The sequence below is a fragment of the Amphiura filiformis genome, chromosome 16, assembly GCF_039555335.1.
Source record: "Amphiura filiformis chromosome 16, Afil_fr2py, whole genome shotgun sequence".
NCBI classification, from domain to species: Eukaryota; Metazoa; Echinodermata; class Ophiuroidea; order Amphilepidida; family Amphiuridae; genus Amphiura; species Amphiura filiformis.
In genome coordinates this window covers 21,191,753-21,204,942 of record NC_092643.1, presented here as the reverse complement: position 1 = coordinate 21,204,942, position 13,190 = coordinate 21,191,753, and the positions used below count along the sequence as shown (strand labels likewise).

The 13,190-nt window shown below is 37.5% G+C and overlaps 2 protein-coding genes across 7 annotated transcripts in view; one reads left to right on the top strand and one right to left on the bottom strand.

The window, feature by feature from the left end:
• Nucleotides 1-13,190, bottom strand: part of LOC140135721 (uncharacterized) — a 193,470-nt gene that overhangs the window by 43,320 nt on the left and 136,960 nt on the right. For all 6 annotated transcript variants that reach the window (XM_072157316.1, XM_072157318.1, XM_072157319.1 and 3 more), the window contains one exon: nucleotides 9,139-9,230. In XM_072157316.1, the coding sequence (XP_072013417.1) occupies nucleotides 9,139-9,230 (92 nt within the window). The remainder of the gene's footprint in view (nucleotides 1-9,138; nucleotides 9,231-13,190) is intronic.
• Nucleotides 9,524-12,286, top strand: LOC140136379 (uncharacterized). The gene is made up of 3 exons (XM_072158104.1): nucleotides 9,524-9,716; nucleotides 10,120-10,245; nucleotides 10,614-12,286. Exons 1-3 carry the CDS (start codon nucleotides 9,524-9,526, stop codon nucleotides 11,042-11,044), a joined length of 750 nt encoding a protein of 249 aa, XP_072014205.1. The 3' UTR covers nucleotides 11,045-12,286.

Below are 13,190 nucleotides of genomic sequence, written 5' to 3'. Positions count from 1 at the left end.
TTGGGACTGATTGACAATCATATAGAAATAGGAACATGTATCCTTGTAACCTATGATGGCACACATATCTTCTCATTATGACTCGCATGCCACAATAGTAGGAATAGGAACATGTATCCTTGTAACTTATGATGGCACACATATCTTCTCATTGGGACTGATTGACAATCGTAGAAATAGGAACATGTATCCTTGTAACTTATGATAGCACACATATCTTCTCATTGGGACTGATTGACAATCATATAGAAATAGGAACATGTATCCTTGTAACCTATGATGGCACACATATCTTCTCATTATGACTCGCATGCCACAATAGTAGGAATAGGAACATGTATCCTTGTAACTTATGATGGCACACATATCTTCTCATTGGGACTGATTGACAATCGTAGGAATAGGAACATGTATCCTTGTAACCTATGATGGCATACATATCTTCTCATTGGGACTGATTGACAATCGTAGAAATAGGAACATGTATCCTTGTAACGTATGATGGCACACATATCTTCTCATTGGGACTGATTGACAATCGTAGGAATAGGAACATGTATCCTTGTAACCTATGATGGCACACATATCTTCTCATTGGGACTGATTGACAATAGTAGGAATAGGAACATGTATCCTTGTAACCTATGATGGCATACATATCTTCTCATTGGGACTGATTGACAATCGTAGAAATAGGAACATGTATCCTTGTAACGTATGATGGCACACATATCTTCTCATTGGGACTGATTGACAATCGTAGGAATAGGAACATGTACCCTTGTAACCTATGATGGCACACATATCTTCTCATTGGGACTGATTGACAATAGTAGGAATAGGAACATGTATCCTTGTAACCTATGATGGCATACATATCTTCTCATTGGGACTGATTGACAATCATAGAAATAGGAACATGTATCCTTGTAACGTATGATGGCATACATCTTTTCTCATTATGACTCGCATGCCACTATAGTGGAAATAGGAACACCTATCCTTTTAACTTACTATATTGGCTTGCAGTAGCTTGTCTCATCGTTTATATAACATTACATTTTTGATTTACTCAGATACCCAATGAACTCCATCAACATAATTACATTTTTTTTTTTGTTCTGCGCAAAATACTTTTCAATTTAATGGTTCTCTTGTTCTCAGGCTGTCTTTGCAAATAAACCATCAAATCTTAAGCTCTCTTTAAAACCACAACATGGGGCTTTTTACCTCTACTTATTCTTAAAACAAATGAAATTGATTTCCCCCTGCTTTAAACGCAAGATAAAAGCCTTTCAGGGCATGAGAGAAATCCTTTTTTATTTTGTTAATACTTTTGGAATTCAACATGAACTTCAAACGAAATTGAAAAATGAGATGAAGTACAGTGCATTAATTTGGCAGTAAGTTTTTTCATATGTCTCACACAGAGCTCTAATGGAGCTATCTATATGCATAGTCACTCTGGGAAACATGTAACATTATAGCACATCAGCATGATGTATTTCATGCCATGTTACACATAGCCTCTTATCACACTCAACTGGTAACATTTTGTCTACGTCATGCAACAAAGTCGTATCTGAAATACCTGCCGCATGTACATGTGCTGTAACATAAGTGGGCACTACCAAATGAATTGTTGGCCTTTAAGGACTATGTGGGTTGGTTACAAAGAGGGGTATATCATGTATTGAGCGGGGTATTGAGCCAATCAGAGATATGGTAAGAATAGTCAGTAGGGCTGAGAGAATAAGCTTAAAAATTGCTTGGAGATCTAACAGCTGTTTTGATTGGTTAATCAGATGATTATAATTCATTTTTATATCATGTAATTAATCAATCAGAAGGTAACATGTAAAAAAGTAGTTATGCCTATGGGGGTTAATGTTTGTTTGTCAACTTGAGTTGAAATTTTATGTGTAAACAGGGTCGCTGAATTTTCTTCAGAAGTCAACTTCTGATGTCGAACTCAAACTCAAATTTTGCAGTGTAACTGAATACGGCTCAATGCGCAATTAGAAGTTATGTTCATATAAATGGTTATTTGAAGCATGAGCAAGTACTGGTATCAAAGCCAAATTCACAATTAGTTTTGAAGTTGAATACCAGGTAAACACCCCCGTCAACAAATAATTTATGCAAATCCTTAGTTGCAATCTGAATTTGATGTCGTAATTGAAGTCGACTTCTCTCTTTGTAAACGGGGTCATGAATTCAAACACCTGTAAAATTAGGTCTATCCTTCATGTTAAGCCTACATGAAATTACGCTATTGTCAAGACTTCACTGAGGGATTAGACGGCCTTATTCCGCAAATTGTATAATCCCTATCTTGACTAAGCCAATTCTGAGTAAGCATGCATGAAGGTAATACCTGAAACTGGTTCTTTAGTGTAAAGTCTATGAAATTATTGACAATTTGACATTTAAAAAAAACTACCCCTAACAGTGCAAAAATCACCCCTTTTAAACTTATCCCTGTTCTATTAGAGCACAGATTCTCAATTAGAGCAAGACTTTGGAGTGAGACATCATTCACAATTTTTCAGATGAAGGCCATGATTATATTAGGGTATAAGGAGAGATGGGCTAAGGATGGATGAAGGGATAAGGAATTGGGATTCACATATTTTAGTGTTGAGTTAAAGGCCCATTCAGTGATTTGCTCATCCGGACGATCGTAAAAATAATCAAAATTCAGATTTTGGTACCTTTATATTGTCATAGATAGCCTGCTAGTGGTTCAGCAGAAAGCCATGTATTTAAGACAAAATAGGGCATTTTACACAAATCTGTAATTTATATACTGACAGTATAAATTAGCAAAGCATGTATTTGAATGGGGCTTCAACTTTGTCAATACTGCTGTTTTCTTCATTGTTGCCAAATTTTTCATTAAAACAATACCAAATGACAATCTGAATGACTTATCCTTCACTTTTAAGCAATTTATAAATAATTTTACACTTTTGCTGGAATCACTGAATGGCTCTTTAAGTACAGAGCTTTTCATAGATCACATGATGTACTACCCGGGTAGCAGCCAGGGGGCAGCATTTTCACAACATACATTCAATGGCTTACTGATGCACACCCTTCATGCAGACAAACCTGCAGCAAAGGATAGAAATGTCTATGTCAAAAGGATTATGATCATGATTGGCAGATGGTCTAGTCTTTGTCAAAGACTACTTGCGATTGAGGGGGTACGAACAGTGAAGCCGCAAGCAGAGTGGCAAAGGCGCGACAGAGTGGTGAAGTAGCGTCAGAGCCACGTCCACAAAGTATTACACTTCAGTTTCTGTAAGCTTGGTACTCAGTAGTTTCTCTCCCTATGGATAATAAAATTACATGGTCTATAGCACAGGCTACAGATGGTCAAATTGGAGAAAATTAGTGAATCTGGAAGCTTTTTCTTGGAAAATTTGGAGGGAAATTTCATTGGTCTTTTGGGAAATTGGCTTTACTCCCTACAAAAAAGCATGCATTTCAGGCCTGGATGCTGATGCTGGCTACCTTTAATCTAAACAATCTAACAATTTTTGTGATGATTCGATAAGCCGATTAACACTCCATCTGAGTGTGGAGCAATTGGTTTGTGACCAATAGGGCAATACACTTTTCCCAATGCTAAAAGCACTCTACCTCATTGAAAAACTAATCCCCCTCAATTAGCGACTGAGGGCAAATTCTATTTAAAGGCCTTTTCAGCGATTTGCTCATTTGAAATATCATCAAATTTTTTTTTTACTGAAGCTTTGTTAGTAACATAGATATGCTAACATAGCCTGCTAGTGGTAAAGCCAAAAGCCATGTATTAAAGACAAGATACAACATTTTACATGAAATTGTAGCTGTATGTATTTGAATGGGGTTTCAACTTTGTAATACTTTTTTCCTCGACAAAAATGTTTTGACCAAATTTTCATTTCAAAAATATCTAATGACAAATTTAATGACTTATCTTGCACTTTTAAGCAATTTATACACAATTCAAATTTGTGTACACTTTCACTGGGATTACTGAATGAACCTTCAAAGGTAAAGCAAAGCAGATACTAAAAAGAACCATTTTTTTACAGTAAAAAACACCAAATGTAACTTTTTGTGTATAACTCCAAAATTTAATAGACATACGGCAGCTATATCATTTGATATTTGAAAGTACCCCAATAATAATTTTACACGCTCTTTACATGCAGTGTCAGATCAGACTTAGGCCCTTCACAATTAATTCTTAGTTTCCTGTTTCAAGTTTGAAAATAAAGGACGAGGTGACTTTTAATTATTAATTATTAATTATCTATTAATTATTAATTATCTATTACTTTCTTTATTTTGAAAATGTGGTCGTGACTATCATCAACAGTCCATTTGGTCATTTTGACTAAGACTACGGATTTAATTATTTTACCTTTATAATTGATTTTTTACATTAATATTAGTAGGGGACCCTACAATGTTCTTGTTTTATATTCATAATCAAAGTTGAGATGATCAAAAACAGATATTAGCAAATAAAAGTAATTAAAAAGTCAAATAAAAGATGAAAATACCTAAATAAAAATAAAATAATTAAATATTTTTCCATTCTTGATTTTGGACGCGCGAGGGAAACAGGAAACTAAGGATCAATTGTAATTGGCCTTATCTATCAGGAAAACAAATATGGTAATCCTCTTGGGACAGACTGCAATAAATTACTTCACTGATGAGTTGACTCATTTACATATTTTTCCATATTTATACCGTTTATATCATTTATTCTAATTTTTTGCCATATTTAGTAAATCGTTTCACCTATTAGCATAGGCAGCCGTATACAGAGGGTTAATTTATTATAGCATGGCTGGATAATTACCTCCAAGGGGCACATACTATGATCCACAACATGTTCATCTATCAGGGCACAGTTCTTTAACCCCAATACATTTGCACATTCATTGAATGACCTTTGAAAATTTGAGTACAAAACTCATTCTCTGCAACTTGAGGTCAAATGTTGCACTATGATTGTCTAATTGAGGTTATTGAACAATGTCATTGGGATGAGGCCATTGTGGTCCATAGTGACACACTGTATGTTCTGTACTTGACAACATTCCAAGTTGAATGAGAAGTGTACGACTGAATGATTACCAACGTTTACTTATGTACATACAACATTCAGACATGGCTGCATTTAAAAACAATATTACACTACTGTCATTCTGCCTGAGAATTGGGCAATTCCAGTTGAAATCCATACACCCCTATGTAAAACATGACCTTAATCTTCCACACAGGGAGTGTGAATTTCCAATGGGGTTACCTGAATGGGGAACTCCATTTCAAATCGATACCCCCTGTGTGGGAGATTAAGGAAATGTCTTCCATACGGGGTGTACGGATTTCAACTGGAATTGGCTCATTGCATGTATCTATCCCAAAGCTTTCAAAACTGCCTAACCATTTATTGATTCTGAACAGAAACCCAAAATGGTGAAATCGATCCTACATGGATCCCAAAAATGCAGAAAACACAATTTGTATACCCTTTGCAGATTCACTGCAATGTTGCTACACTTGCACAGCAAATTTGATACTCATTCCAGGACTGAAGCACTAGGTTGTAATTTGGATATCCTATGAGAGTCCTGTTTTACAGCTAACTTTGGTTTGCCTCATGTTCGGTAGTTACATATGTATGTATTTCGCTGCTCACAGTATTAAAATTAAGGTGGTTTGTCGACATGCTTTGCAGCGCAAACACAAAAAAGCAACGACATTACTACCGAATTTAAGGTGCACGGCATCCTGACCAAAATTAAGAGGTTATGTTCAGGTCAATTGTCCTGAGGAAAGTTAGTATGAAAACCTAATAACTTAGTTATAAACCATAATCCTTACCCTACCCCTAAACTTCACCCTAACCCTATAATGTAAGCCCTAATACTAACCCTAAACATAACCCTGACTCTAATCCTAACCCTGTAGCTTTACCCTATCCCTAACCCTAATCATAACCTTAAATGCCTTAAACCTAACTTTAACCCTTTTTGGACTAATGGCCCTTCATACTAATGGACTGTTCCCAATTAAGAATCAACATCTCACATTAACTTATTTCAAGTTCCAGATACATCAACTCAAAACACTTCTATGAATCATAATTTGTTTTCTTAATTGTCAATAACATCATTTAAATTCATTACATGATAAAACAAGTATGCAGCATATATGTGTACATCCGCATCATGGTTTGTATTTAGAATGTTTTTCTTGTGTTATTTTATAATAAAGCCTGAAGAAGGTATGCTTGGTAAAGAAAATTTGCTAACATTTTCCCTGTCTCCATTTGTATAAATCCATATCAAAAGGATGCACTTGTCGGCTTCTAAATGTGCCTCTTTTTACAGAATAGCTAGTAATAAATACCATACTCATCACAAGTGGCGGTCACTTCAAATCATCCCCTGGTTTAGGAGATGAGTATGATATTTATTCCTTGCTATTATGTAAAACGAGGCACACATAGCGGCCGACACGTGCATCCTTTTAACATGGGATGTACAAATAATATCTTTGATCAAGGATGAAGACAAGATAAGAATTGATGATGTCAACATGTCTCAAGTAAGTAGGAGGAGGATATAGTCAAATAAAATAAACTGTTGACAACTCAGGAAATGGATTGAAATGATTAATTACTGTTGCAAGACTATCAATTGAAATCGACAACTATAACTTAAATTACTAGGTTCCTATTGCTGCTGCCCAAGCGGTAAACTGCCACGCACCTACTTTACGGGTACTTTACAGTACTAAAAGTACATACACATGCCATGTATTCTGCACACCATTTATAAAGTTTCTACTCCATTTAGATTCTAAGAAATAGCTAGTTAAAATAGGACATTTTTGGGTAAAAAATTACAATTGTTAAATAGAGCACTTTTGGCTGCATGGCCTCTTTATTGAAATGATAATTTTGAAATCCAAAACCTCGTCAAAGCTCTATGTATGGTCTGACATTGACAAGCATAACATGCTCAATTTGAGGCTATTGACATATGTGTTGATACTACGCTTTATTCTGTACAGTAAATAAATAAAATAAATACATTTTTGGATTTGCATATATGTATTGTTATTGTGCCACACTACGGGCTGTATGCATTGTAATTTACAAAAAGTAGCCTGGGTTCGGAACACTAACCTCAGATACTGCACTGTCTATTGACAAGGGGGCATCATCTGTAAACATAGGCTTTCAATATGCACCCTAGACATGTAATAAGCATTGATTTAAAAATGCAATCCTAAACAAGTATGGCATGAGAATGGTGTTTTTAAAACTGCCTGAAAAAGTGCATGAATTTGGCCTTAAATAAATTTGGACAACAAAACTTCCTAAGTGTCATTTCTATACCTAAGTGTCATTTCTATACCTAATAAGTATTGGCATTATCTTACTCCCTAAGCAAGTAAATTATCAAATGTCTCCTCTCTAAATCCTGCATTCTGCTATCCCCCACTGGCCGCCCCTTGGGTAAATTCTACTACACATGTTGCTTAATTTTGCAGGAAATTTGATGCTGAAATATGATGCTCCAACATGTATATCCTTGTGGACACTTGATTGGTCAGCATTGTCCAGAAACTGAAGCTATGTTCTCATGGCCATAGACCCTTTAACATCTTTAATAATTAAACATCGTAATTCCCTTGCTCTTACTCAATACCCGGACTCAACACGTTGTGGCAACACTTGGTGACTGCAGATTATTCATCCAGTCGTTCAAACATTTGAAAATAAATCAAATACTGGAAATTCACCTTTGCTACTCCCTTTGCTTCCAAACCCACTGGGCTGCATCAGTGCATCAATGGACCATTCCAGCTGATATCCATACACCCCTTGTGGAAGACATGACCTTAATCTTCCAGACAGGGGTGTGAATTTCAAATGAAATAACCTGAATGGATGACTCCATTCAAAATCTACACTCCCTGTGTCAGTAGGGGTAACTCAGACGTAAAAAAAGAGGCAAAAATACTAGAAAAACTGAAACAGCGTAAAATCAGGGTAACAATGCCAAATATGGGCTGAAAATAAAAGAAAACACATAAATTTTGGCAATAAAAATAGCTGAAATTAGCTTAAAAGCTGAACTCTCACACCCCTGTGTGTGGGTGATCAAGGATATGTCTTCCATCTGGGGTACATGTATATGGATTTCAACTATAATAGCTCAATGAGATGGATGATAGAACTAGCCCAGTTCATTTCGATCTCAATGTCCAAAGTGTGATAGTGTAGTGCGAGCATTGAGCTCATCAGCCCAAAACCTAAGCATCAGCGTAGGCTGGTTACTCCTGGCTAGTGTTGGGATTTTACCATGGCTCTAATATTATTAGAGCCATGAGATGCCTAATGCAGTCCTGCTGATGCCCGATGGTTTCACATACAACAGAGCAAAGTGAGTGGCAGATTTGAATTTCCAGTATTTAAATTGATGTTAAGTCCATGTGCACTATTCAGGATCCACAATGTACCTCTAGTTTCACCGTTGATTGAATTAGGTATTAGAAAAAGACCTTAACTAGTGTGCCTCGCTGCTCCCCAGTAACATTACAAACCTTTACTCAGTCATACAAGGAAAACTCTGAAAGAACCCCTGTTCATCTAGAGGTTTGTCTGAACTCACCATATTTTTGGGGGGGTTGAGCTGGGTTGGTTCCTTCTGAGTGTCCATACTCCATGTGGGTCTGCAGAAATTCAAGTTCTGAACCTCTACAGGTTCTGAACCTCCTGTAGAACCTCTAAAGGTTCTGAACCTCTATAGGTTCTGAACCTCTATAGGTTCTGAACCTCTACAGGTTCTGAAACTCAACAGGTTCTGAAACTCTACAGGTTCTGAAATTCTACAGGTTCTGAAATTCTACAGGTTCTGAACCTCTACAGGTTCTGAACCTCTACAGGTTCTGAACCTCTACAGGTTCTGAACCTCTACAAGTTCCAAGCCTCTATAGGTTTTGAACCTATTTCAGTCTCATCTGGACAAACCTTTGTGCATATTTCTACATGGAAAGACTAGGTAATCAAACAGACACACAGACAGAAACACAAACAAAAAAATGAATCCAACTTACTTTGTTAACAAGTGTCATTGCATAGACCAGTACCTCCGAGTCTTGTCCGTCATCTGTGAGTAACTTCATTACATTGGCCCATGGTAATTGCACTGAAATACAACAGTATACATATCAGTTTATTCATACATACCTATAATGTAACAGCGCGCGTGATTGGTTGAGAGCATGAATGAACCGGTCATGAATACCGTTTATGACCAGCTATGCAAGAAGAGCTCTGATTCGTCGAGAGAACAACCGATTAATCGATATTCATGAGCTGTACTACAGTTCAAGGCCAAAAGGTCGCCGTCGTCTGCTTGCAGTAAACACGGAAGTAAACAAAACAAAGATGTTTCAACAACCGGATTTTCCGTGTTTTAACCTCGGTTTGTCCCAAATTATGCCAGGGACACCAGCTACAATCAAAATATCCGAATCGCACGCGCGATTTAACCAAGCAACGCCGCGATTTGTGCGGCCGGCTCCTGCTACGGAGACTGCTTTTCGCCCACTGCCGGTACCAGCAGTGGCACTGCCCGCAGCATACGGCCCCGCCACCAACACCGCCGCCGCTGTGAAGCAGGAAGGACCAGGTAAATTACAGTCATTAAATTTATAAAAATATAAATAACATAAATTATGAGTAACCTTGAAAGATAAGAAAACCACAAGCCCGACCCTTTAAACCATGGTTATCATTCATGAACCCTGCGACTCTCGGCCCCCAGTGCAGTGTATGCAATCGAAATGGTACATGTACAATGTACATTGTAGTGCATGTACGCTGTGTATTTTCGAGCCTTATTTTTGTGTGTATATTTTTCATGCAACCAAACTGTTCTGATCATTGAGGGAAAAAGAATATAAAAGGCAACTAAAAGTTAGTTGTTGTTATTAAACAAACAAAAAATGAACTTCTCGACGATGTCATGATGATGTGTCATGTGTTGCAAAGCCCCAAAACTACAAATTTCTCCCTTATTTCTTATGTTACAGGAGCACTGACTCCACCATCAGAACGGTTCCTGGAACTAACTCCAGATGAGGTTTTGGAGATAGAAAATGCCAGGAATGAAAGAGCAACAGACATGCAAACTAAAGTATACATAAAGATACTCAAAGGTAATATACCTTGGCTAAATTTAAGCAGTACAAGAGTGAAAAAAGTGCTAAAGTAAAGATAAATGGTCCAATAAACATATGAAAGAAATTTCATAAGTAGATAAAATAATGGACAAAATCACAAATAAAATAAACAAATAAATTTTAAAATGGTAAAAAAATAATGCCAAAGCTGAATTTATATTCCATCGCTGGGCGATGAGCGATTGATTCGTTCCTAGCCAATGAGGTACCTCATTGGCCAAATACCGATTGTTCGTCGCTCAGCGATGGAGTATAAATTCTGCTTAATTATACTTTGATATGAGAATTGAGATGGGAAAAAATGTGCAGGCTCACTCAATTTAATTTTTCCCATCTCATTTCAGACTGGTGTGTTGCAAGAAGTGTAGACCCCAAGTTTGAACTCCTTGACCCCGATGAACTGTGTCAATTGCTTCGAAGATTCTACGCAGAGGTGAGACGGCAGGACAACACACCATATTCTGCCTCTTCCATGAGATGCATGAGGGCTGCTATACAGCGTCATCTGAAAAGCGCACCGTACAATCGTACTTTCAATATAATGTCTGACGCCAGATTCAACCCGGCAAATAAAGTATATACTGGCAAGCTGAAGTTGATAAAGAGGGAAGGTGGCCGCCCACCAAAGCACAAAGGCAACATTGCGGAAGGAGATCTACGCAAGATGATGGATTCTGAAGCACTGGAACCCTCTAATCCAGTTGGGTTACAACGGTTAGTTTTCAGTATACATAGCACTGCACTTTTGCAGACGTGGTCGGGAAGGCCTCCATGAGCTGACCAAGTTGTCGTTTGATTTCAAACAAGATGACCAAGGCATAGAGTATGTCACAATGGCTCACCTGGAGGCAACCAAAAACCATCCTGGGGATCTGGTTAACGATCCGGATAATAACAATGAGCGCCGCATGTACGCAACCGGAGGTGAAAAGTGCCCAGTAGCTACTCTGCGCTTTTATCTTAGTAAGCTACATCCAAAACAAAAAGCCTTCTATCAGAGATGCAAACCCTTGCACAAAGTCAGATACTGTGATCCTACATGGTATGAAAATGCCCCCATTGGTAAAAATTATTTGGGCAACTTCATGGCAGCTATATCTGAAGAAGCGGAGTTGAGCAACCGGTACACCAATCATTGTCTCAGGGCAGCGTGTATTGCCACTCTCCTTCATGCCGGCATATCCAGAAGTGAAGTGCGATCGCTCAGTGGCCACAGGTGTGACGCAAGCCTCGACAGCTATGCCCAACCCAGTGGACAACAGAAAAGAGCTGCATCACATCTGCTGCAAGAGGCCATGGGACATGACACTGCGATCTCTGTAGGCCCACATTTATCAAGCTCAAATTCAATTGGAAATTTTCCTTCCAGTTCCACATCCATGACATCCCAGGCACACACAATTTCAAGAGCCCCGCCTAGCCCCAGACCATTGAGACAAGTTACCAACCAGATTGTATCAAACCCCAACAGCAGTCATGTTAGTACTACACGTAGTATGTCCATATCATGTAGATCAACTCCTGCAGCTCAAAGTCAAAGTCAAACTTCTGTATCGAGTGCAAGTAACATGAGTACTGAATTCTCTGCACTGTTCAGTGGGTGCACGTTTTCTGGGTCAGTTGTCATAAATATCAACAAGAACTAAAATTAATCAAATATATCAATCTAATTAACATTATCCAATATAGTAACAAGCTTACCTTAAAAAGTTACATTTTAAGCTTCATGATCGTACTCTTATTAAGAGTCTTAATCCGTTGAATTTTGATCTTCACTTTGTATTATATTCACACTGATGCACATGCATGATGTTGTTGCATTTCACGTGTTGAAACAGCTGAGTTGAGAGAGCCAAGTTCATGTCTCTCCACTGCCAAACTTGAGTATCAAAGCAGTGTTGACATGAGAACAAATAAATCATAATTTTCTCTTAATTTTCTTCGTGTCAACAGACAGTTTATTGTACCTTTTCTAGTCTACATTTTACTACACAAACTGCAGACAGACAAACGCACTCAACCCTTGAACCGTTCATGGCCATGTCCTGTTGTTGTTTACCACTTTCGAAGTTCCGAGTTTCAAATCGACGTATGTTAATAAGAATCATTCATTATTGTAAGAGGGGTAGTTAAAAAAAAAAAAAAAGTTTGTAAAATCATTAAAAATAGTAAACTTAAATAAAAAATATAAATATTGTGTTTTAAAAAATCGTAAGAATTGTGTTTTAATAGAAAAGAGAAAACTAATAATCCTTAGTGCAAAATCTGCGATCTAATTTTAACCAATTTTCAATGACTCATCATTTTCCCCCTTTACTGAATAATCTATTGACCCAATTAATCGATTATGGCTGTGACGTAGAAGTACATGCTCATCTCGCATCTTGCCAATGTAAAAGATGTTTGAGTCTTATTTTCACTGCATTTTATTTACATTTTAAGTTTCAGCAAATATTTGACAAATATTAATAATATTTTTGAATAAATAGAATGTTGGGTATGTATGAACGGGGTTCATTCATAGGATTTCGGGCATGATCGTTGTTTATGCCCTTGGCTGGCGCCTCGGGCATAAACAACGATCATGCCCTCAATCCTATGAATGAACCCCTAATTCAATGTGTCCTAAACAAGCTATAAACTGTTCAATTAGATATGAACATTGACCTTATGTTGATTTATGTGTGTTGGAAAGAATTCGGGATTAGGGATGTTACTCCCAACTTTTACCCCCACCCAAATGTGAAAAAGTATACAAAAAGTCCCAAAATTTCAGAATTTGCAAGCGTTTTTGGACAAAAAAGGGTCCAAATTTTGGTAAGAAAGTCCACTTTTCACAAAATCGCCCCTACTCCTTGGAAAAAAGTCCACTTTTTCAAAATCAGCACCCCCCCAAATGAAATCCTGCGTATGGGCCTGTG